At 32.2% G+C, this 25,513-nt stretch overlaps 1 protein-coding gene across 1 annotated transcript; it reads left to right on the top strand.

Annotated features, from left to right (window-relative positions):
• The first annotated feature begins 7,664 nt into the window (after positions 1-7,664).
• Positions 7,665-9,490, top strand: LOC110779096 (protein BIG GRAIN 1-like B). The gene has a single exon (XM_021983625.2). The coding sequence runs from the start codon at positions 7,960-7,962 to the stop codon at positions 9,298-9,300; it is 1,341 nt and encodes a 446-aa protein (XP_021839317.2). The 5' UTR covers positions 7,665-7,959; the 3' UTR covers positions 9,301-9,490.
• The last annotated feature ends 16,023 nt before the right edge of the window (positions 9,491-25,513 follow it).

Raw genomic sequence — 25,513 nt, 5'->3', positions numbered from 1 at the left:
GAAGAAAATCTTTGTTAATTAATAAAATGAATTTAATTAATAAATATAAACATAGGATTCTGATTTACATTCTCCTTGTTTCTCAAGCAAAAGATTTTCCATGATCCTTAAAACTCTCCTCAGTATTTTCATTTAAACGTGCAAGTATTGTTTTGATTTGGTCTCCCCTGTTTCTCTCCAACTATGCCCATGTTACTGAGCAGTAATAGTAAGTGGGTAGTTGAGGGACACATGGGTATCCAACCTTAGGTAAAACTCCTCTATAAAAGGAAAATAGTTTTTTCTTTTTCAAATACAACTGATCTCTGCAAAATATATCTTAAAGATCTTAAACATTTTAAAAGAATCAGTTTACAAAATAGAGTGTTCCTTGAGTTCCTTATTGCTATAATATTTATTACATACTAGCGCTATTTATCAAATTGTATTTTGGGTTTAAGGGTTGAGTCAACGGGGATTGTTGTGGGGAACTCGTGTTCGAGAGAAACTCGAGTTAAATAGTGTATTTGTAATAGAGGTATTACATCAGTACAAAAGAGTTGTGAGGTTCTTCTTGATTAGGATCAAGAAGGTTCCTCAGTTTCATATCTTTCTTCGCTTATTGATCACAGTTTCTTTATTGTTTAAATTCCGCAAGAAACTTACCCAAGATCCCAAGAAACAATTATTAAATTTCGCAAGAAACAATTCTCCCAAGTTCCCAAGGTTTTTCTATAAATGATTATTAAATTATTAAAAGTATTACATAAAAGTATTTACGGAGTAGTAATAATCGTGTGTTGCAGGGGTACTAAACTAGTTTTATTTTACTTCATATTCCGTATTAAGTACTTATTAAAAAAATATCTACCCTACTTCAAAATCTTGGATACGCCACTACATACACTTAGATTGCAAATTAAAAAACCGTCCAAATGAAGATACTAAAGTCCAATTTATTTGGAAGATACTATTCTTTTATGTTGTTTTGCAATAAAAAGGATAGATAACATTTTAGACTATAACTTTTTTCATACGGTTTCAGTTACTGCCTGGTGAGCTAAATGCTCAATTACATGGATGTTGGATTACACTTTCCAAGATTTCAAACAAGACCTCTGGATGCATGAGTTGACCATGCATGGTTTAACCCAAAATGTTTTGGGTTTTGCTGCGTATTTTCGGACAACAGTTGACTTGTACGAGAAACATATAATAAAGGACCTGCTTGAAGTTGTTGGTATTAATCTAAATTTTACAGAGTATTTTTTTAATCAAAAGTATTAGGTCGAAATCTTGGTCTCGCCCACACAAGATACGAAGGTAAAAGCTAGTGGACATGGAAATCATCAACAATTTTGTGTGAATTCAAAACAATAATCGAAAAAGAGCCGGTTCTATATTGTGTTAAACACGAGAACAATCACGTGAAGACTTAGTTATTGTACGAGGTGCGTTGCACTGGGACACGACTACATTTCAGCTGTTGGACACTAACCAACCTTGGAATAAAGGCGGGTTCAAACTGGATGATCATATTCTTTTCAGTGCCAAGACAAAGTGACTCCGGTCCATAAAATTTTTAGATGATCATTGATTTTTCTTATAGTATGCTTAAGCTTGATTTGATTTAGCTAATTCTATCATGTGCGATGAATCGGTGTTGATCATTTACGAAATATATTTTATTTTATTAACTTTTCTGTAAATGATTATTAAATTATTAAAATTATTACATAAAAATATTTACGGAGTAGTAATAATCGTGCGTTGCACGGGTACTAAAATAGTATTCTTTAATTTAGGGGTTATAAGTTGAGCAGCGAAACTATTAAGAAAGTTTAGTTAAGTATTACATAGTACTTTATATAATACTGAAGCAAGCTGTATAGTTGATAATTAAAAAAAGTTATACAAAATAACAAGTGAAGTAGGAAAGTTGCGGAAAATATACTTGATCAGTCATTAGGGACATTGTGTTAGATTATGACAAATATAAATCATATATTTTATGCGGAAAAACCATAAAGCCAGGAATCCAAATTAATTGCCACATAGTCAATTAGCATAATTTAAGATACATACATGTGATGCGTGCCTTCCCTAGCTGCTCCCGAACCGAACAAGAACAAGTTTAGGACTCCAAATGTCGCCCCTCCGTAGATAGTCCACAACACGTTCGGATCCGCCTTAGATTCAACCAACTAGAATATTCTCTAAGGTATTATGTTTATTCGGAAAGGATAATTACTAATTTAGACAAATTATTAAATTTTCACTTGAACTTAATCTATGTGAATACTTATTGAATTGTTGTATATAAATTGTGATTATGAACCACGTATTTATAGTGTGGAAATAACGGACTTAGATTTCTACTAGGATTCAAATAACTAAATCCTTTAGGATTCTAGTTAAATTAACCCATTAAAATTTAATGTTTAATCAAACACCTAAGTGTTTCATATTTAACAAAACATTCAAATCGAGTAGAATTAGGAAAACGATTTAAGCAAGCAATCCTAAATGACCAAAGACTTGGTCGTACGTAGCCTCGCAACCACGCAACCCACAAGGGCGTTGGTGCTCGGCTCGGCCCAAGGCTGGGCACTTGTAGCACGCGGCCCATCATGGGCGCTGCTGCTGGGCCTTGCCTTGCTCGCTTTCCCGTGCGCTGGGTCTGCCTTGCTCGTTGTTCGCACGCTGGGCCTGCCTTGCTGCTCGCTTGCGCGCGCGTAATTCGCTAGGCGCGGGCCTGGCTTCGTGTTGGGTCTTGCGTCTAGCAAGCTCGTCCGTCGATCGTTTCGTACGTCGCGCTTCCGATTCGTTTTCCGATTCCGGAATTCATATTCGATTCGAACAAAATTTAATATTTCTGATTCCGGAATTTATTTCCGATTTCGAACAAATATTTAATATTTTCGATTCCTGCAATATTTCCGATTTCGAACAAATATTTAATATTTCCGATTCCGGCAATATTTCTATTTCCGATAATATTTTCTGATACCTATCATGTTTCCGTTTCCGGCAACATATACGACTTGGATAATATTAATATTTCCGTTACGATCCATATTTCCGTTTCCGGCAATATCATCATTTCCGGAGTATTCGTATTTTGCCTTTGGACGATTTCAACTCCCATTGGAACCGAGATCCGTCGATTCTGAATATTCATAAATAGAGTATTTAATTCACTTAAATACTTGATCCGTTCACGTACTATTTGTGTGACCCTACGGGTTCAGTCAAGAGTTCAGTCAAGAGTAAGTTGTGGATTAATATTATTAATTCCACTTGAACTGAAGCGACCTCTAGCTAGGCATTCAGCTCACTTGATCTCACTGAATTATTAACTTGCATAATTAATTAATACTAAACCGCATTTATTAGACTTAGCATTGAATGCATACTTGGACCAAGGGCATTATTTCCTAGCTTCACATTGAACGTAGGATATCAAACAATTAGGGAGTATATAGGATAGTTACAAAAAATAGAATGGTACTCCGTAATTTCTAATAAAATACGGCTAAAAGTGGTAATAATGTCTAATAAATCCAAAAGGATTACTCGATCAATAGTACAAATTTACAGCGGTTCTATAATTAAAAAGGTAGAATTTATTGTATTTGCTCCCTAGAATAAGTGTAGCGCTAAAAGCCGCCCCATATTACTCATAATCGCTAGACTATTTTCCCTTATTTCCCATTAGTACCCTTAATCTTACTTTCCAATTCTCTCCCACCACCGCCGGCCACCACCTCCGGCCACCATCGCCGGCCACTACCTCCGGCCACCACCATCACGTCGTCGGCGACAAAATGGCCGAGTCTTCACAAGAGTTTTTTTTTTGTCCGGATTTTTTTTTAAGAAACTTATGCAATTTAAGCCTGTACCATGGAAGGAACGGAGTTTAAAATTCATAAGCCCGTGCCATGGAAGGAGCTAAAAATTCATAAGTCTCTATTTTTTTTTCCGATTACATTAAATCAAATGCAACAACAAATCAAAACCTTAAATAATATAGACTTATGAATATTTAGCAGGTACAAGCTTATGAATTTTTAGCTCCTTCCATGGTACAAGCTTAAACTGCATAAGTCAATACCATGGTCGAAGCTAAAAACTCATAAGTCTGTACCATGGTACAAACTTAAAATTCATAAGCCTATACCATGGTACAAGCTTAAAATGCATAGGTTTCTAAAAAAATTCCGGACAAATAAACACTCTTGTGAAGACTCGGTCATTTTGTCGCCGAAGATGTGTTCGTGGCGGTGGTGGCCGGAGGTAGTGGCCCGCGATGGTGGCGGAGGTGGTGGTTTGATTTGAGGTGGGAAAGTAAAAGGGTAAATAAAGGTGGGTATATAAGTAAATAAATGGGGCGATTTTAATTTGAATAATATGGGAACGATAAATAGTAAACCCCTAGAATAATGTTGTGATTTGTCTTTTCTTTTTACTATTCTTCCTTTTCCGTTAGCATTGGCTTTAGAATGATGATATGTCAATTTTCAAATAGTAGAGATGTCTTCTTTTCTGTTCTTCAAATAATGCTCACACACTTTATGATCCCAACTAGCTGAATGATGCAAAGCTGGGTTAATGACTTTTCCTTTCTTTTTCTTCTAATTTTTAGAATCAAGTAAATGTGGGTAATTTTGTCTACTTCCGATCTAAATATCGGACTCACGTTGTCATATACGGTACAACCAAGGATATTAAATTGCCTAAATTCCATTTTTTTTAAGTAACCCTAGTATTTATATAAACCATAGAGAGAGGAGAGGGGAGAGAGATCAAGGTTGATGAATCTGTCTATTTCCCCCCTTCCAAATTACCCAATGATACAAAGGTGGGTTAAATATATTCTTGTGACTTTTGTTTTGAAATTTTAAATATATTCAAGATATTACGGATATTTTAGAATCGAAAAAGGTAATGTATGAAATCGAATCATCTCTATCATATAAGCCACGTCCTGAGATATTTTGTGTCTACTTAAACTATTTAAATTAAAATGTCTTTTCTTTTTATGTACTTTTTAAAATGTATTATCAGTCATGTATGTTATTCCATACACGTTTTTAGAAATTTAAAACATATATCGTATGCATATAGATCTAATATCAAACGATTTATCAACTTATGAGGTCGGTGAAAACTCCTATAGTCCTACCCAAGCTAGACGGCCGTTTTTTTGGGAAGCCAAGGTTGAATTACTTCTCTAGTCCGTGATTAGTCCACTATATATCAAAAAGAAGTATTAATTAAGGCGATAATCTTCTATTTATTTATAATTCTCCATATCCACCCATAAAATCTTCCCTCTTTATTTAATCTCATCTACTACGCAACATTTTTGTTAATTCTTAGCAAATTAGAACAATGTCAATGCAAATGCCAGCTCAAATAATTTGATCTCATTTATAATTCTAGATTAATTATACTAACCAATTAATTATGAGCCTTCCTTGTCATTTACTATCGTAACCACTAATTTGTTATAATGATTCACTAATGCAAAGACATGCATGTAAGTTGTTTAATTAATTAAGCGCTAGTGTATCAAACCGTAGATAACGCTATTCTTAGCGATTGCCAACGCAACCCATTATCAAACGTTGATACTTATGATTGCATGAGTTTGAGTCGTTAGACACGACATAACAGTTTATATATTGTTCGTTCTCGACTTTTAGGTCACGATACTACATTTATTTTGGAGAACTATGATAATTCGATAAGATATGAATATATGATATTATAGTACTCAATATGCACGACAAAACTCGGTAAATGTTAATTGCATTGACATGTAATTAAGCTCAGTCAGACTTGTGTTGTCCGGAAATGACAACATATCATGTATTGGGTTCGATTGTGACTTGTGAGCATGGTCTAATCAAGTCTAAGGTCTCAAAAAGAAACAAAACATGCACACCAATCTTTACACGTCACGATCCAAAACCATCTTTAGACAATTAAATAATTTTGATGATTTCCTACGTGTTTATGTCCAAGAAAAAATGACAACCATTGCGCATTCACAAATTCTTATTTACAATGGGTGTACAATAAATATTGTACATCAGAGTAAAAGTTAACTCAAAATGCTTAAAAGTTAAGCATATGCATGTAAAAGTTATCTATTTTTAAGTGATAAATTTTTTCATTTTAGTAAAACTTATTTCTTCAAAATCACTAATAATGTATAAAATTAATAATTTAACCCTTTAAAATATTTATCTATCAATTTTTTGTTACTAATATAAAAGTTAATCAAAACTAAGTTAAAGTTACAAAAAATATGGTTAAAGTTATCTTGGTGTACAATAAATTTATTGTACACCTTATGCGCGCAAGACCTTTTGTTGCGCATTTAAGATTTACCTCATTACATACAATTACTTTTACAACCATTGTAATTTTTTCTTTTACAAATGGACAATACATACTTTTGGTTAAATTTTTTAAAAAATTATGTCAAACATAATCAACGGCTTTTGCCTCCAATCAACAGGAGAGGTTGGGGAGCTCCCAAATTCCAAACTTGACCATAGGTGGAGAGGCGTCGCATCTTAACACGTCACATCAACCTACAGAACAAATTGATAAAATAAATTTCAAAAACACTAATACGGAGTATCATTTTTACTTAATAATACACGCCCCATTTTTACTTCTAACTAGTTGTTGGATCGTGCGCTAGCGTACACGATCCCCCAAGGTATACAAAATTATTTTTGTAAAAATGTTACTTAAAAGCTAGGAACTTACAATTTATGGTAAATGCTAGAAATGATATGTTAAAGTTAGATGTTGGATTTACATGTAACATGAAATAGAAACCATATGCGTTTTAATTGATAGTTCGAAGGTACAATATATAGGACATTATACCCAAATAAAATAATACATTTTGTATAGCAATGGAAGGGTGAAACCGTAAATACTCTATTGTTAAGAATAAGACAAAATAAAACAAAGAAGGAAATGAAGGGCATGCACGTAAATGCACTATTGGGTGAATAGTAATCAAAGTATAAAGCTTTATAAGTGTTAGGATTCAGTTTTTTCAAGCAATGTGTTCCATGTCTATGGAAAATCCATTTATTTATGGATGACATGAAATAATTATTTTTTAACTCATATTTCATGGAATGTATAGCGAGAAGTTAAAGATTACGTTATATCTATTGGTCACCACATTATAAGTCATCAAGATATAAATCCTTTTATAGATAATATATTTTCTTATTTTGTTTCCTTAGATTTAAGACATGTCTTGAGAGAAAACTATCACAACTTTTGTGTATCTTTTTTGTCCAAAAAAATAAATAAAAAGATGAAGCAACTTTGAAACCAAACTTGATGGTGATAACCTATTTCTTTTATAACTTAGAGGTTACAAGTTCAAGTATTAACATCCGCATTATAATTATGAGTGAGCATTTTCTTACCATTTCCTCTTCTAAAAAGTGTTAGCCGGTGTAGTTGAGATGATTGATTTGTGATACATGTTGGTTCAGTAAGACCCTTATTTTTACCAATCTAATAATTAAAAAAATAAAACAACTTTGATCGTTAGTTACTTTAATTAAACGGTTTATATATAAATAGGATAAATAATTAAAATTATACATTTATTGAAAAACGGAGAAAATATTTTATGCTCCCAAATTTTATTTTAGAGATTCTCTCTTCCCTCCTTTCCAATGACAATCTGTCACTAACAAGAACTCCTTCCCTCCTTAACATGCACGCGCATGGTCTTCTTTTTTAAAGCGTCTAAAAACATTTTTCATTTTCTCTCTCCTATAATTTTGTTCTTCTTCGCAAAAACTATATTCCTAAATCCTAACCCACAAAATCAATTACACCTTTTGTCTTCTTTTTCCAATTTTTTGTTTTTGTTTCTTTTTTGCTATAGAACAAACAAACACAACTCCAAAACCAAAACCTAAAAACAAAATGTATAATTGGGAGAAATCCAAATCCAAATCCAAAAACAAGTATGCTCATGAATATGATCCCAAAAACCCAACATTGTCATCCTCTTTTCTGAACAAATTCAATAAACCCCTGAAAACCCACCGTTCAAAAACGTCCCAAAATCTTGTATCAGACCGTCTCACAAAAACACACCCAGATGAAGATTTCTTCAAACGGGCAACCGACACGAAAAACAGAGGATCGTCAACAACAACAACAACAACAACAACAACAACACTGGAGGATGAGAAAATGTCGAGTCTTAGAAGGGCGTGTTTGGTGGAGAAATGGATGGAGAAGAAAGTGAGTGACAAAGTCATTTCTCGAGGAGAGAGAAAATCAAGCTCAAGATCATCATCAACTACTTTACTTGAAGAATTTGATTTACATGACGCTTTGTTTTGCAGCACTACTACAACCTCAACCTCATCTTCTCCATCAGAAACAGAGTACTCTGTTTATTCACACCAAAAACAAAAACCTCGAGTCACTTGTTTTGCTCCTCCGAGGCCAAAACCAATTAAAACACGAACAATTGAATCCAAGTTTATCAATCAACTCAAAAAAGACAAAGAGAAGGAAGAAGAGTCCACCAGTAGCAGATCAAGGGCAGCTAGTTTTTACTCCAGTATCAAGAATTTAAAGCAACCCATTTCACCTGGGGTGAAATTAACGAGCTTTATCAACTCACTGTTCGCGAAAGATGGTAAAAACAGTAAGAAGAAATGTAGCAATCTTGCAAAACACAACATAAAAACAGATGAAGAAGAAGAAGCATTCCCGTATTCGTGTTCCTCTGCGACGTCGTTTTCACGGTCGTGTTTGAGTAAGAACAAGAAATTTCAAGACGAAGGGGATAAACGGACGGTAAGATTTTGTCCTGTAAGTGTTCTTGTTGATGATGATTCTCAAGCTTGTGGGTATAAATCATTGCGAGAAGAGAAAGGAGATCGTTTATTGAACTCGAATTTTGGGAGATCTTTGTCGAAAAGGTATGAAGAATTGAGGAAATTGAATGGCTTGGAGAGAGACAGTGGTGATAAATTGCAGCAACAGAAGAAACTTGAAGAAGTTGCTTTGGATTTATTGAGTGGTTATTGGGATGCTCGATTGAGTAAATCCAATGATTTCACAAGTAAAAATAAGGTTAATTACGATGATTACGGTGTTAATCACGGCGTAAATTATGATCTAAATGATGAAGAAGATGAGGTTGATGATGATGGGTTTAGTTGTTCGAGTTCAGATTTGTTTGAGTTAGATCATCTTTCATTAATTGGGGATGAACTCCCTGTTTATGAGACTACTCAATTTGATTGATACCTAACTTATGTAATTATTTTGTTTTTATTATTATTTACTGAAAAATGAGACAAAAATAACTCGAGTATAAGTGTTTTTTTTTTTATTAATTCGCTTATTTGTCCATATTTCTTTTATGTTGGTTGTATGGTAAAAAACATTTTTTCGTCCTACTATCATAAATGTGAACTAATCTCATTTTCTTGAAGGGAATGACAATAAATCATTTTCTAAGCAAAGTTGTTATATTTATATGCAAGTTTATTTTACCAATGATGTCTTGGCCTAGTGGTTAAGACCGAGGGTCAGGTTATTTTTGTTTTTATTTTTTGGTGTAAGGGCAAGATAATAAATGATATAAACGTGATTCAATCTTAAATTTTGGTTATTATCCTCAGAACTTTTACCAACTAAGCTAGTTGACATCCACTATACGCAAGTTTTTAATTAAAAACTGTTACTACTTGTCTACTTCATAATACTCCGTATTTAAACAACAAAAGCATTTTCTGCAACATACTCGCGTATGAAAATATAGAATAGTGGCATTAATGTCAAAGAATTATGGTAACTTTTCAATCTCTAATTTTAAGTATTCACTTACATAGATGATCGAAAATAATTAAATAACTAGTAAGAAGAGCATGATCCATTTTGTAAAAAGAAAAAAAACTAACAAAAAGTTAGGCTTAAATAACGTTACTCAATGTCAATGAATCAATGATTAATTGTGCTCATATGTGAAATGACCATCCTTTTTCATACAAAAATGACAATTAGATTCATATTTTAAAATTAATCTGGCTTATCCTGATTTTATGTGTACGATAAGAAATACAGTTTGATTATTAGAAGTTATATTTTCTCTCCCTTTGGAAAAATATGTACAAAAAACAAAAAAGAGTTCTATCAATTAGTTTGGCAAATATCAATATATGCTTTGAGCTTTCTTGTCAACACCTTCAAGTTTCAATGTGCCTAACAGAGTATAGATTACTTCCACTAATTCCTAAGACCGATTCTTATGGTGAATTTTTTTTTATCGGCGGATACAACATGAACTTATCTGAACTTATTGGACATTTAGACCTAAATAAATCTATTGAACTTGGTAGGGACTAATTAGAGTTTATTAGACCTAATCAAACATAATCGTAAGAGAATAAAATTTATTATAAGACCTGAAACTTATTAACCTAATTGCAACCTATCCTATCCAAATATATTAGACCGGAAGCTTATTTATTTAAAACTAGGTTTTTGGCCCGTTCTATAAACAGGCTGTTTTTTTGAAAAATAACTAAAAGTACAGATAGTAAATACTCATACAAAGTATTATACGGAGTACTACATAATTATAATAATTTTATTACGCCTAATAGCTAGTAAAAAAAAAAAAAAAAATCAATTACCACACTTACATTGTTATAGATGGTAACTAAAATGCATTCCTCCAAATTGATCATGAAGTAAAAATTATTACTCCGTAGTGAATACTCACCTCATGAAAAAGAGCAAAATTCCCACTACATAGAGAATGAAGTGAGAAAAGGTTCGGATGAATATCGAATAAAAGTTGTATGATGTACGAGTAGCTTTTTATAAATAATTTGAATACATCGTATAATGAACAACTCAAATTCTAACAGTTTGAGATTTCTCTCCTTATATCGGAGTAGCTTACAATTAATAGATTAATGGTTTATATAGTAAATGTCGGAATCATTCTAATTTATTTAAAGGAGATTTTATTTAAGTTAGCGTAAGTTTTTTTTTTCTCTATTCACAGACCCAAGTCAAGCAGAATTTCAAATATAAAAATAAAACACACACATAATAATGTAGACGTTGGGGCAATGGAAAAATAATAATTAAAAGATGCCATATTGATAGAAACATCTTAATACATAAAGAATATACGTAATGCTACAATATGATTTTCCCCATGGTATAATGATAAACATCATCGCAGGTAATTTAGCAACATAGTTGCTTCGGCACATAAACTAAGCAAAAAGAACACTATTTTAGTAACATGATTTTTTAATTATTTTAAAATAGCATAATCTCATGTCAAGCATATTATCTTGACGGGAGCTTCAGAGAGATACCAACCCCATTAGACTTTCATCTGCCGAAAGACGTGGATTCTGACCGACACTCTTTTGAGGGTGATTGTGGTGCCTCCGGGTCGTATGTTATGCCTCTTTTCGGATGCCGAGTTATAGTAAGTTGAAAAACAATTCCAGTTGGCAAATGCCACATCGACGGAAGTGAGAGTAGCAAGGTGCATGTATTATATACAGAGCTGTAATTTATTGGCAAATCAACAAATCAATTAACAAAAGAATTATGAATTAATACTTCGTAGTACGTTATTGAACCTGTAAATTCTAACAGTTTGAAATTCCTCCTCCTTTTAAAGTATCAACAAAGGCTTTTAATTGATTACCATTGGTGAAGTTTAAGGAAATTATATACGGAGTATAAAAGATTGAAGATGAAGCGGGGAGTTGTGGAAGTCGAGCAAATTGACGTTTCCTTGGCAAAAAGTGATTATGGCTTGATTTACTCCGTATTTAATTATTTAATTCCTTTAACTTTAAACCAAAAAATTATGAAAGGAGAATGACATGTGGCACTATGATTGAAAAGAGTGACATGTGACATTAAAAAAATATGAAAGGAGAATGACATGTGGCATTGTTATGTTTATGGTGTGGGTTTAGATGAAATGATTCTTTGATTCATAAACTCATACTCCGTACTTGAGTCCTCCATAACACATCCCACTACTTAAGAGATACTCCAACTATATTGGGCTAAAATTATATGGAGTAGCACTTGTCACTTCAACACCGAGATAATTGGGGAGATGATACACATACCCCAGGGGTATGTAGGATCCACATACCCTGGTTTTTTATTGGACCAAATCAGCTTAAAGAAATTTTATTTTGGAGGAAGATGAGTTTTATTTGGGGGTGGGACCAATAATAAATCAATCAAAGAATATGGTGTGTAAGGGCCCACATACCCCCGGGGTATGTGTAGCCTTTGCGAGATATAATTGTATTTATCTTAACATGCACGAGCATTCATTTGTCACTTACAAAGATGAGATTTATCAGAGTTAAATTGTTGGATATGATTTATCAAAGGCAACTCAACAAAACTATTAAGTTGTCTTTTCATATCCAGCGTAAAATATTCCACTTTAGAATGAGGGGAAGACGAAATTTGAATCTGTAATCTTTGTGTCACGCTGGGTCTGACACCTTGTTAAAGGATCAACTCTACCAAAAGGTTAAGCGGGTGGTTGAAACCCTAAGATTAGTTTTATACTCTATCGTGATTAAAACCTACTTTGTATTTGATATTATTGAAATTTATTAACCCTGATAAAACTTGAATGTAAAATAGGAAGTTTGAGAGAAAAATTTATTAAATCTGAATGAAAATTATGTGTTTAATTTGATTGGGATTTATCAGAGCTTATTCGACCTAAAATTATTTTTATAATCCATAACTAAGACCAAGATAACGCACCTTGATAACACTCCAAGTCCAAATATATCGGGCTAAAATTGTACGAAGCCAATCACTTGTCACTTCCAATTCACAATGAGATAATTTATTTATCTTCACGGCCTTTAACATGCATGAGCACTCAATTGTCACTTCCAAAGATAAGGTGTTGGACGATTAACAATCTTCCACCATTTAATTTTCAAGATTCATTAAACCCTAATACCCTATATATTCTACTTTTACATTTGCCTATATTTTGTATGGCTTTAAAGGAATGATTTTTTTTCAATTAAAGACAAACTAACCAAACTCAAATCTTTCGCTATCTCCCAATGGAGCTTTGGCTAAGTGATTAACCAGGGCCGGTCCTGACATTTCAGGGGCCCAGGGCGAATCACGATAAAGGGGTCCCAAGGGGGCCTTATATATGGTGCGAGGTTTTAAAATATCCAATGTATGTCCATATTACATACGGAGTTTATTATATTTATCTCTCATTTAAATATTTGAACCACATTTAACAACATATATGAATATAAAATGCCATAAAACAATTAGTTATGCAAAATAAAATATGCAAATAATACTTACTACGTATTTCTTAATGACACAATGTTTAAAAATTTGCACGTAAAAATATTTTGTTTAAAGAACCATAAAAAAGAAGTCAATTTAAAGAAGAAGTGGATTAATAACGAAAGAAACAGAGACAATCAAAACGATAAAAAAAATATTCACAAAAAATCAGCTATAAGGTTTCGAACCCCTGTCAACTGCCAAACATTAAATGAATTTAACCAATTAGCCACCAACATTTCATATTTACTATCTGTGTTTATAACTTATTTAACTTATAACTCAGTTGTATATTTTGGGGCCCCTTGCCCTCCGGGGCCCTGGGCGGCCGCCCCTAATTTCAACCCCCGGGGCCGGGCCTGTGATTAACATTGATGTGTATGATAGGTCACGATTCGAGTTCCTCAGCTCTCCCCATTTATAATTTACATTTTTCTTTATAGCTCGTTCGTACATTATGCATGTGTTATTCTTAATTTCTAAACAAAAGTTTACCACATTGCTTAAAGATTTTAGAATAAGCAACTAAGTAGTACCTTTTAGTCATTTCGTAGTCCTCTATAATCTATATTGCCACATCATAATGATAACTCTTATCACCATCTTAACCAACGACCAATTATGGTTTATCTTTTCACATTAATTTATAAATATATGTTAATATGAAATTTAAAAGCCTAAATTTTTATATAACTTTTTATTTTCTATTGACTATTTGGAAAATTAATAATAATTAAAGAATTAGGACAATCGTGAACAAACATGGGTCATAACTCATAAGTCTCATAAGCATCACTACGCGGGTACAAAAATTTAATTTCTCGCATGGCTGCATATATCTAATTTGTGTTTATTAACAAATTATACAAATTGTAAGATGGTGTAAAATTATTTCCCATGATAAACGACGTAGTATGTTTGTGTAGTAGACAATCGAATTTGATGAATATTTTTTACTTTATAGTATACATGTATTTTATCAAATACTTCCTCCGTTCTTTTTTATATGACACAATTATTTAGGCACGTTTGCCAATGCACGATTTCAAACATTAATATCTTTAATTGTGTATCGGAAAAAATGATAAAAAATTGATATTTAAATAATATTTACTGATACGAATCTAATAAGACCCCACACGACTATGTTTTTTCTTATGTAGCACAAAAGGAAGTCAAAGGTGTTTGTGTGAATAGTGCATAAAATCTCATTGTGTCATGTAAATAAGAACAAAGGAAGTATTAAAGTCAAGAAAAATCTAAAATTTTAACTATTCAATATAGCAAACGGCGCACCGCTCGGCCACACACTAATTTAGAATTATATTGATTATGATTTATGAGCATACAAGTATACAACGTACGCCATAATCAAGCACCATTAATTATGATCAAGTAAGTCGTAATGTAAAAGGACTTGTGGAGTGGTGGAGCCGGGTTGGGTTGGGCTTTAACAACTTTATTGACTAGTTGGGTCGAGTTCCTATTGATAATTAAGATCAAGGCTAGGTCCTTGTTAGAGTATGCCTTGAATAACTTATGGTACTTTTTCTAGTCTCTTCTAGTTCTAATGTTTGTCTTTTTACATTTGTTAATGTATAACTTTAACTCTATATCTTGAATTATAGATACTTAAAATTAATAAGAATTTGATATTATAATATTAAAAATTGAGACAAATCTAACAAGGTATCACATGACTGTATCTTGCCTTACATATAAGCCACAATTATAAATAGAGTCCAACAAAAATTTGTGAATATGCAAAGTCAAAATATTGCAACTATTAGTGAACGAAAGAAGTATTTATATGTTATTCTGGGCAACATATATCTATCCATTTGGCTCTATTTTCTAGGCATTTTTTAGTTGTTTAGGGAGTATAATATAAACTCTCTATAGCCTACCAACATTCTATCATATGTACAAAAAAACTTGTCAAGATTAATAAAGCTTTCATCTTTTCTGCTTGTGGCCGAAGCTAACTCGAAGCACTATATGTACTTTATTTTTGTTCTTTAGTTATCTTGCATGCGTTTGTTATAATAGCGTTTGTTATAATGGTTTCATTACCATACAAGTACTTTTTAACAAAATTTATACAAGTATTAACGATCAATCTCGAAATCGAAAAATAAAGAGGATACTTATTTTCGAATATGGGAGAACTTTGAAATCGTCTAGAATGTAGAGAAAGTTAGTAGTGTAGTGGGACAAAAGATAGGTATGTATAATAGGGGTACAGAAAAGAAGGGACCAGGATCACTTGATCAGTAGATTTCTCATTTTTGGATCATAAAGTTGCATAAAATGCATGGTAGAGAGGGACACTTTGATTCGATCAAAGAACACCCAAAAAAAAAAGTTGAAGAAAATAAAAGATAGATCGTCAAAAAAGAATAATGTTTTACTAGTAATAATATTTTGGGGGGAGAATTAGAAAAGATCCGTGATTGCAATTACAAGTAATAATATTATGTATATATGGTGGTTTGTAAGAGCTAGTAAAACTCGGTTTAGTAGTTTTGTTTGTGTAAGGTTTTGAATAGTCTCGAAGTCTGTATTAGTATATGTTGTAATTTGTGAACACTTTTTATTCAATGTATGATTTAAAGGATGTCAAAAAATTGTTAAAATGAACCCTCATGGGAATTGTGAAAGCTGTGAAGAATGAAGAATGAAATAAGGTTGCTTTTGCTTTTGGATCAAAAATCAGAGATGGATTAATCCATCATTCATGTTAAAAAAGATAAAAGAAGTAAAATGGTCCTAGCTAGTTAGCTTGCAATTGTTGTGGTTGCTTCAACATTTCGTTACCTCAATTTTGAGGTAAAAGAAAGAAGCAAGCAAAATAAAAGGTAAAGGACCATTCAAGTTGTGGTTTATTTTTTACATCCACGCATGAAAGTGAAACTCTTTAAAAGTGATCTAATGAAAATGATCTAGAAACATACGCGTGTGGCAATTTTGTAAAAAAAAAATTTAGGGTAGTTCATGGCTATTTCATTTGCTCAATCGCTTATTTAAAGATCCCTAAATAAGCAAAAATAAACAAATATTGATTTAAAGGTACACATGTCTGTATAATAAAAATTGGTGTCATGTATATTAAGGTTTCTAAGGTTATTGAGGAAAGTCATGGAGTGTTCCTGATTTGATTTCTAGTGATAGTTGTGACGAGCAAAGTTTTTTTCATCGAAAATGATAAAGGTCGCAACATGCGACCTTTAAGCCGTGTCACAATGATGACATGGCATGCTTATGTGTCATTATTTAAATTGGGAAATAAAATATTTAGTTTATATATCCTACTTTAAATGTTTCAAAAAAAACTAGGAAAATCTTAATATTCTAATTTATTTCCTTATTTATATCGACTACCTTATTTACATATTTTCATAGTAAAAATATTGCATTGATAGTAAAAATATTATTATGACTCATAGCCTACGTGTCACCTATATGTACCAATTAAACTGCGACACGTAAGATTGCGACAACTAAATGTTGTCGCAACTTGCGACCTTTATCATCACCCTTTTTTCATATCATAAGTAAGAGTTTACAGAAATATATAATTTTCATAGCTATTATGTCGGATTTTGGAGAAATTGAATAAACCTTGGATGGAATAGGGGATGAGGTTTGGGGAAAAGTTATGGTTTTTAATTTCATGAGAGTGGAAAATAAATTTTACTCCTTATTCATCACTATTTCTTGCAATAATTCGAGTTTCCTTAATGAGTTTGTATTTGTTGAGATATAATTCGTATATACAACATTTATAAAAAGCTAAAAATGAAAACATTACTCCGTACCTTGTATTAAGGTCAATTACACCGATTGACACAATCATAATTTTGACATACATTATATTACTCCCTCCGTCTCTTTTTGTTCTTTACGTTTGGTATTTTTCACGCGTTTTAACGATTAATTAATTTGCATCGAGATTCCTCAATTTTTTTATTTAAACAAGATAAATTACGTTTATTTATAATGTTTTCACTTTTATCAAAATTCTGATATTGGGAAATGGGAAAATTTTAATGTCCCAATGGTAAAGTGTGAAAGACTAAATGACATAATGAATTTAATTGATTAAAATAATAATTGGATACAAATTTTGATAGAATACTAAATCATTTATATGATAATATAAAATGAACTGTAAAGAACATTTTGAAATAACCAAAAAGGAAAACGTAAAGAACAAAAAGAGACGGAGGGAGTAGTAAATTAATTATAATTCAACAAATGCAGAATGCATTATGCATATATCATCACCATCAACAAAACCCTTAATTTTGGTACAAATGTAAAAATAGGGCTTTGGAATTTGGAGTTCTTTATATATGAGAACTTGTGCATGTATAAAATACACACATTTTAAGTGTTTCACGACATCAATTTTCTTGTAATTCTGACAAACTGACAATTAGGATCATGTTCGATCAAACTCAATTAAAACCGATGATTATAGTAGTATAGTATCAACTAGGGAAAAGAATGGGAGTAATAAAGGAGACCTACCAATATATAATTAACGGATTTTTCATGAAATGCCCCCGAGGTTTGTGTTAATGCACCAAATACCCCTAAACTTTCCAAAATGCACCAAATACCCCTAAGGTTTAATATAAATATACAAAATGCCCAAAATGACTATTTTCCGTTAACTCCGTTAACTTATCCGTTAACTTTAACTTTAATTTAATTTAATTTTTCTCTTTTCCTTTTAATTTCTTCTTTTTTCATTTGTTTTTCTCTCTCCCCCCTTCCTTCTTCCCTGTTAAAAATGGCAGCCAATTTTTCTGGGTTGGAAGCACCATGACAGCTTTTCTCTTCCTCACCACCACCACACACCGCCATGCTAACCCCTTCTCTTCCTCACCACCACCACCCCACACCGCCACCGCCACCGCCACCGCCAGACAAACACATACATTGATTTTCCTCTCTCAAAATCCAGATCCCAAAAAATTGATCCCCAAATCAGTAATGGGGGATTTTAATCAACCATTGTTGCTAGTTGCCTTGACCGTAACGTAGGGGGAAGTGAGGGGAAGGGAAACGACGCCGGCGAGGAAGGCGAAGTGGAGTTTGGTGGCGGCGGCAGTGGGGAATGAGGAAGGTGGGGGAAGTGAGGGGGAGGGAAACGCGGGTTGGGTGGTGGCGACAGCAGTGGGTAAGGTGGGGGAGGGGAGGGAAACGCCGCCGGTGAGGAAGGGGGAGTGGGGTTTGATGGTGGTGGCATGGCGGTGGTGGGGTTTGGTGGTGGCGGCATGGCTGCATTCTCTCTCCTCTAATTCGTTGATTCTGTGAGGATGGAGGTGGTTGCAAGGATGGAGCTATGGTTGGTGTTGATAATGGAGAGAGAGGAATTAGGGGTTTGACTTGAGGAGACAGAACAAAGGCAACAACAAGGTTGGAATGGAGAATCCAAATTTTTTTGGGGTAATTGATTTTTTCAGACAATAGTTAATTAATTTAATTAAAGATTAATTAATTTAATTAAGGATTAGTTAATGTAATTAAGGTTAATTAATATAATTAAAGGTTAATTAATGTAATTAAGGGTTAATTAATATAATTAAGGGTTAATGTTAGGATAAATAAAGAAAACAGTTTATTAAGGGCAAAAATGTAAACATACGCTAACGGGGACTTAACGTCCGTTAGCCTTGTGGGCATTTTGTGTATTTATACTAAATCTCGGGGGTATTTGGTGCATTTTGGAAAGTTTAAGGGTATTTGGTGCATTAACACAAACCTCAGGGGCATTTCATGAAAAATCCGTATAATTAATATTAGTATCATAGCTAGGTACTTGAATAATTATTTTAAATAGTTAATTAACAAGAAATAATAGTGTATTAATTCAGACGTGCCAAAATCAGCATGCTACTATTATGTTTTATATATTTACACTAATATACTCATGATTATAGGAATCTCCTTAGTCAAGATTCTAACATAATCACATCATTAAAAGCTAAGTATAATATTATTGGACAGACTAACTAGTTATTGATTTCTGCTGACCAGAAGCCTGGACTACACCCGCAATCAAGAGATAGAATCCACTTAACAAATCCAAATAAGGTACAATTCCACCTCAAAATTATATGGCAATAAAGGGAGTACGTAGCTAGTGAAATTTATCAAAATATTATCAATGGGAAGCACACTTTATAATATGAGAATAAACAAATCAAAATGTATCTTTGAACCCGAAATAATAATCTCAAAGAGTAATGGTAAAAGTAATTACCCTAAACTGTCATCATTTAATACTCAAAATCATCACAAATCAGTATAGGGGGAAATATATGGATCTAAAATGAGCAAAACAAAAGAGGGATGTAAAAATATGGATGAAATTGGGTTTTTTTTTTTAAAAGGGGCCCTAGAGGTCCTAGACATATACTAATGGCCCAAATTAACCCCCTTGGCCCATTAATAATTGGTACGGATCCATGGGTCATGAGTTATTAATGGCCCAACTTCTTTCTGTCCTGTTAATTCTAATTACGATCCAATTTGAGCACTTTAAATCTGTATCACTCCGTATTAAGCTAATAATAATGATGAGTATTAATGTATTATTAACTCATAAACATCCATTTCCTAATATCGAGTACACCCACCCACTCTACTTTTAATATTTCGAACTACTATAAATCTATAAATACCATCCTCCAATTTATGATCAACAAAACAATTTTCATGATCAAAGTTGCGTCAAAGAGTCTATTTGTATCGACTTATTTTGGAAAAAAATATTTCAAAAGGTCTTGCGTGCACAAGTTGTACAATAAATTTATTGTGCACCAACCTAACTTTAATTCAGTTTTCTCTAATTTTTATATTACTAAAAAAAAAGTTACTCCGTATTAGATAAATATTTTAAAGTGTTAAATGATTAATTTTATACATTATTAGTGATTTTGAATAAATATTTTTTATTGAAATGAATTTTTTTATTACTAAAAGGTAGATCACTTTTGATAGAGTTATTAAAAAGCTTAAATATATTGATATTACTGTTGGAGTATTTATACAACCCTCAAAATATTACAATGTCAACAATAATGTCAATTGCTAAAATAACAAAGATATTGTACATAATTAGAAGATATTATAAAATCAAATCTACCACTAATATGTTATGTATATTTACATAATCAGTAACAATATAAAGGATATATTATCCTTTATATTATGATATTATCTCAATAACTTTTACATATACAAGGGTGACTTTTAAGCATTTTACGTCAACTTTAACTTCAGTGTACAATATTTATCGTACACCCCATGTAAATAAGAATTTGTGAACGCATTTCCAATAAATAAATTAAAAATCAACGTTGTTCTATCTTAGCTTCCAAAAGTACTCCGTAGTTGAAATTTGTGCAAAACACAAGTTATAGGAGATATACATTGAAGTTTTTAAAACAAAAACATATGTTCCGGTGTTAAATTAATGGGCTTCGAATTGAAGACCCTTTCGTTGATGTGGAAGATCTTGCTTGATCGGTTGTGTGGAGTCTAAATATACCTGCACAATGACAAAGTTACTAGCTTCGAGGGTGTTTTCGAGGTAAGTCCCTCCAATGCCTAAGCAAACACTTGTTCGGATCTAGAGAGAGTTGATTGTAAGTATAATGCAATAAATTGGACGTACCTTGATACATGCGCTTTGACAATAAATTGGACTTTTCGTATAGTACAGTCAATATAGACTCTCTAGGAAACAACAAGCTAGTTAGCTTTACACGATATTACTATTCAGATGTAAATAAGAGACCACTTGATTTAGGTTGTTTATCTAAACCAATTAACAAGTTTGTGTATGTGTTTGTCATAGCACTACTCATGAACAAATGTTGTACGTACTATTACGCAATATTTATCCAACTATCCAAGAAAAAGTACGAGAAAAATAGTTTTCATGCATGTATCATATATCATTATATCATATCTTAAAAATAATATTAAGAGTTAAGATATACTATTACGCAATATTTATCCAACTATCCAAGAAAAAGTACGAGGAAAATAGTTTTCATGCATGTATCATATATCATTATATCATATCTTAAAAATAATATTAAGAGTTAAGATTTAACATATACTTCTGTCTATATCCTTATAATCTTACTTTTAAGGCTCTCTCTACCAATTTTTTCCACAATTCTTAAAAAAGTTGTAAAAGGACCATAATTAAACATGCATGCATGCACACAAAATTTTATTTTTTAATCTTTGGTTTTGTATTTTTTACATCACTTTGCTGTCAATGACCAGTCTGATACATATTAATCTATCTGAAAAAAAGTAGACCAGTCTTAGATTAGTGGCTGGCTGGCTGCTGCCAAAAATATATATGACCAATCTAGTACGGCTGTACGGAGTATGTTATACGTATACTTTAAGCCCTGCCCATAAATGTTGCACGAGGGCAACTTTCTTTTATTAGCATTTTAGATTGATAAAAATAATGTTTTCAAATGTTCACAACCCAAGTCAAACTCCGACAATCCTTCAAATTATTATAAAACGGTACTAGAGAGTGATGGAGCTCAGTTGGTTAGAGCTATCCCGATTTTAGGTGATTTTTGGATTGATTCTCAACCCTCCGCCCTTGTGGCTCATTCGCACCAAATGAAAATTATAAATATTGCAATGTTTGGTTCACACTTTAAGATTTAGACCACAAATTATGTTGATCTATCTATTGAAATAATAATATAGTCATGTATTTTGTTAGATTCGCTAGAGTATTTTTTTATTTTTATTTTTTGAGTATAGATTTAAATATTCACGGCTCAATGCGTGTCTTATAGACCGTAAAAAGTAAAAGTAGAGTAATATTCGACGAATGAAGGGAAAAGTTTTTTAATGTAGAGAGAGCCACTAAGGACAAGACAACAAATTATGTGGACGAGATTCGATCTCATGTTTTGGGTACCACCTTCTCAATACTTTACCAACTACTCACTTTTTTTTAGATATATATAATTATATAGTAGATTGTTGCTAACATGAAGTACGTAACAGAACTACTCACAAAAGAGTATCCTCTAAACAAATACTAATAAAAAAGTGGAAAATAATAATGTAATTTTAACTTTAAGGGCGGTCAAGTATAAATCAAATATCAATGACATTGATTAACACATAATTTTACCTTGTACGGAGTACTACATGTTTCTAATATGATAACATGCATAAAAATAATATGGAAAATGTACTCAAAATGAAATTTGCGTAAAACTACATTAATTTTCTACTTGCTCTAATTTCTGTCTTCTGATCGTTTGCACAACTTTTTTATTTATTTAGAAAGGATGGCTCATATGCATTCTTTTTTGTAGAGTTGACAAATGGCCGGGAAGATATTCAAGACTACGACGATGATGCAAAATAGTGTTATACCTAGGGGTGTGCAAAATTTGGTCTGGACGAAAAGTGGATGGAATCAGATCGAACCAGATTGGATCGGGCTGGACCGGAGGTTATTGGTCCGGTCTCCGAGTCGAGAAATATCATTTTTCGATTTTCAGTCCGGTCTGGTCCGGTCCGATCCAAAATTCGATTTTGGACCGGACCAGTTTTCCTTAATACAAAACAACATAAACTATTTGAAATTTCCCAAATTCTTATATGAGACTGTCCTCACCATCAACTGATGGTGAGGCCAGTTCACACTTGTGAATTTAGGTATGTTACTTCTATAGTTTAGACATGTTATTTTTTTTTAATAATTTTAGAGGAGGTACTTTTTTTAGTTTAGGTATGTTACTTCTATAGTTTATACATGTTACTTTTTTTTATACGGAGTAGTTTTAGGGGAGATACCTTATTAGTTTAGGTATGTTACTTCTATAGTTTAGACATGTTACTTTAAAAAAAAAAAAAAAATTTAGACGAAGTACTTTTTTTAGTTTAGGTACGTTACTTCTATAGTTTATACATGTTACTTTTTTTATACGGAGTAGTTTTAGGGGAGATACCTTCTTAATTTAGGTATGTTACTTCTATAGTTTAGACATGTTACTTTTTTTTTTAATAATTTTAGGGGAGGTATTTTTTTTAGTTTAGACATGTTACTTTTTTTTTTTTATAATTTTAGATGAGGTACTTTTTTAGTTTAGGTATGTTACTTCTATAGTTTAGACATGTTACTTTTTTTTGTACGGAATAGTTTTAGGGGAGGTACATTTTTAGTTTAGGTATGTTACTTCTATAGTTTAGACATGTTACTCTTTTTTTTTTTTTTTTTTAAATAAAAAAATAAAAATTTAGAGGAGGTACTTTTTTAGTTTAGGTATGTTACTTCTATAGTTTAGATCTGTTACTTTTTTTTATATAGTTTTAGGGGAGGTACGCTATTGGTTTCGCGCTCGTCACACCATCAAGTTGATGGTGTGACTGGTCTCACAGGAGACGCGCTGTTGAAATTTTAACTCTCTTCTCTAATATGTTGTAAATATTACTATATTGTGATATATTTTATTTTATTTTAGTTTCCAAAAGAGGCCTTAAATAATTAGTTTTTATATATATTTTTTTTTACTTTTTTACCATAATTTTTAGAAGGAAAAAAATAATAATTGAAATAGGTCTACAATCGGTCCAAACCGATCATGTCAAGGTTTTAGACCGATTTTTTTGGTCCGTTTCGAGTCCAATCCAAGCATAATCAGTCCGATTTTCGGATCTTGAATTATCAAAATATCGTCCTGGTTTGGATCGATGAACACCCCTAGTTATACCAATCCTTCAATAGTTTCAAAGTACAAATTAGCTAGGCCCTTTTTTAGTTCACCTTATTTCTCTTTATCTGATCTGAACTTTTATTTTCTGGTCTGACCTGATATAATCTGATATAAACTAATATGATCTGATGTGAATTGATCTGATCTAAACTTATATGATCAGATCCGATCTGATCTGATCTAAACTTATATGATCAGATCCGATCTGATCTGATTGTTCATAATTAAGATTTAAATAAAACTCAATTATTGTAAAATAAATTATATTCAAATTTATAACATTGTTATTGTAAATTCCACAATATTTATTTGACTTTATTTATTATTTAACTATTCCATATATTAGATAGATTTGGACACTATCTACATATATCGGTTCTGATATGGACATAATTATGACTTGGAGAATAAATTAAAACAAATGAAAGTCAAGGAGATTCCACAAACTTACAGCCATTACAAACTTTGGGACTTGTTCAATTAAAAGTACTCCTATAATATAATCGGTGGACTAGCATAGTTGGTGAAAATTTGAGGGAGTGGTAAATTGGTGGTAGTCTAGTACCCATAGTCTATATTATTTGTCACTTTGCCCTTTGGGGCTCACTCTAAACTCAAAAAAGAAGAAGTCTCATATAACTACTCTTCAAGTTAGTTATACACATTCTAGTTATGCAATCAACAACCTTCTTTCCCCGTACTCCACTCTATCTGAAAGGTTTTTTACCCCTTCAAAAACAAGCAAAGGAAGATAGTAAAATCCTTTTATCGGGAATGTGTTTTCTTATATCTAAAAAAAACGGAGAAATGGAGTAAATTATAATTCATCCGTCTTTTAATATTCGCAACGTTCCTTAGTTTCACGCATGCCAATGCACAACTTTGATCATTTATATCTTAAATTCTCTTAATGCAAAAATTATAAAAAGTTGATATTTTGAAAATACACATTGAGACGAATCTAACAAGATACCACATGACTATGTTTTATCTTATATAAAAAACACTAAGAATAGTCAAAGTAGATTATATGAATAGTGGCAAAAGTCCAAACGTTGCGAGTATTAAAAGACGGAGGAAGTATTATAGAATTGTAGTGGAGTAATAATCAACATCCTCTAATCTCAACCATTTAGTTTGTGCTAGTATTGATTTTCCGATTTCCATAATCGAAAATTTGACATGAATGGATGGTTTTCGTTGAAACCCCACACAAGTCAAACATCAGCCAGTTAAACAAAACTTTGAATAATTTCCAATGATAAAGACCTTTTCTTCTCACTTCTAAACTTCATGTTGCTAAGCACGAACACAAAAACAACCAAATCAACTATTAT

This window comes from Spinacia oleracea, chromosome 1 (genome assembly GCF_020520425.1).
Source record: "Spinacia oleracea cultivar Varoflay chromosome 1, BTI_SOV_V1, whole genome shotgun sequence".
Taxonomy (NCBI): domain Eukaryota; kingdom Viridiplantae; phylum Streptophyta; class Magnoliopsida; order Caryophyllales; family Amaranthaceae; genus Spinacia; species Spinacia oleracea.
This window is presented reverse-complemented; position numbering and strand designations above follow the sequence as displayed.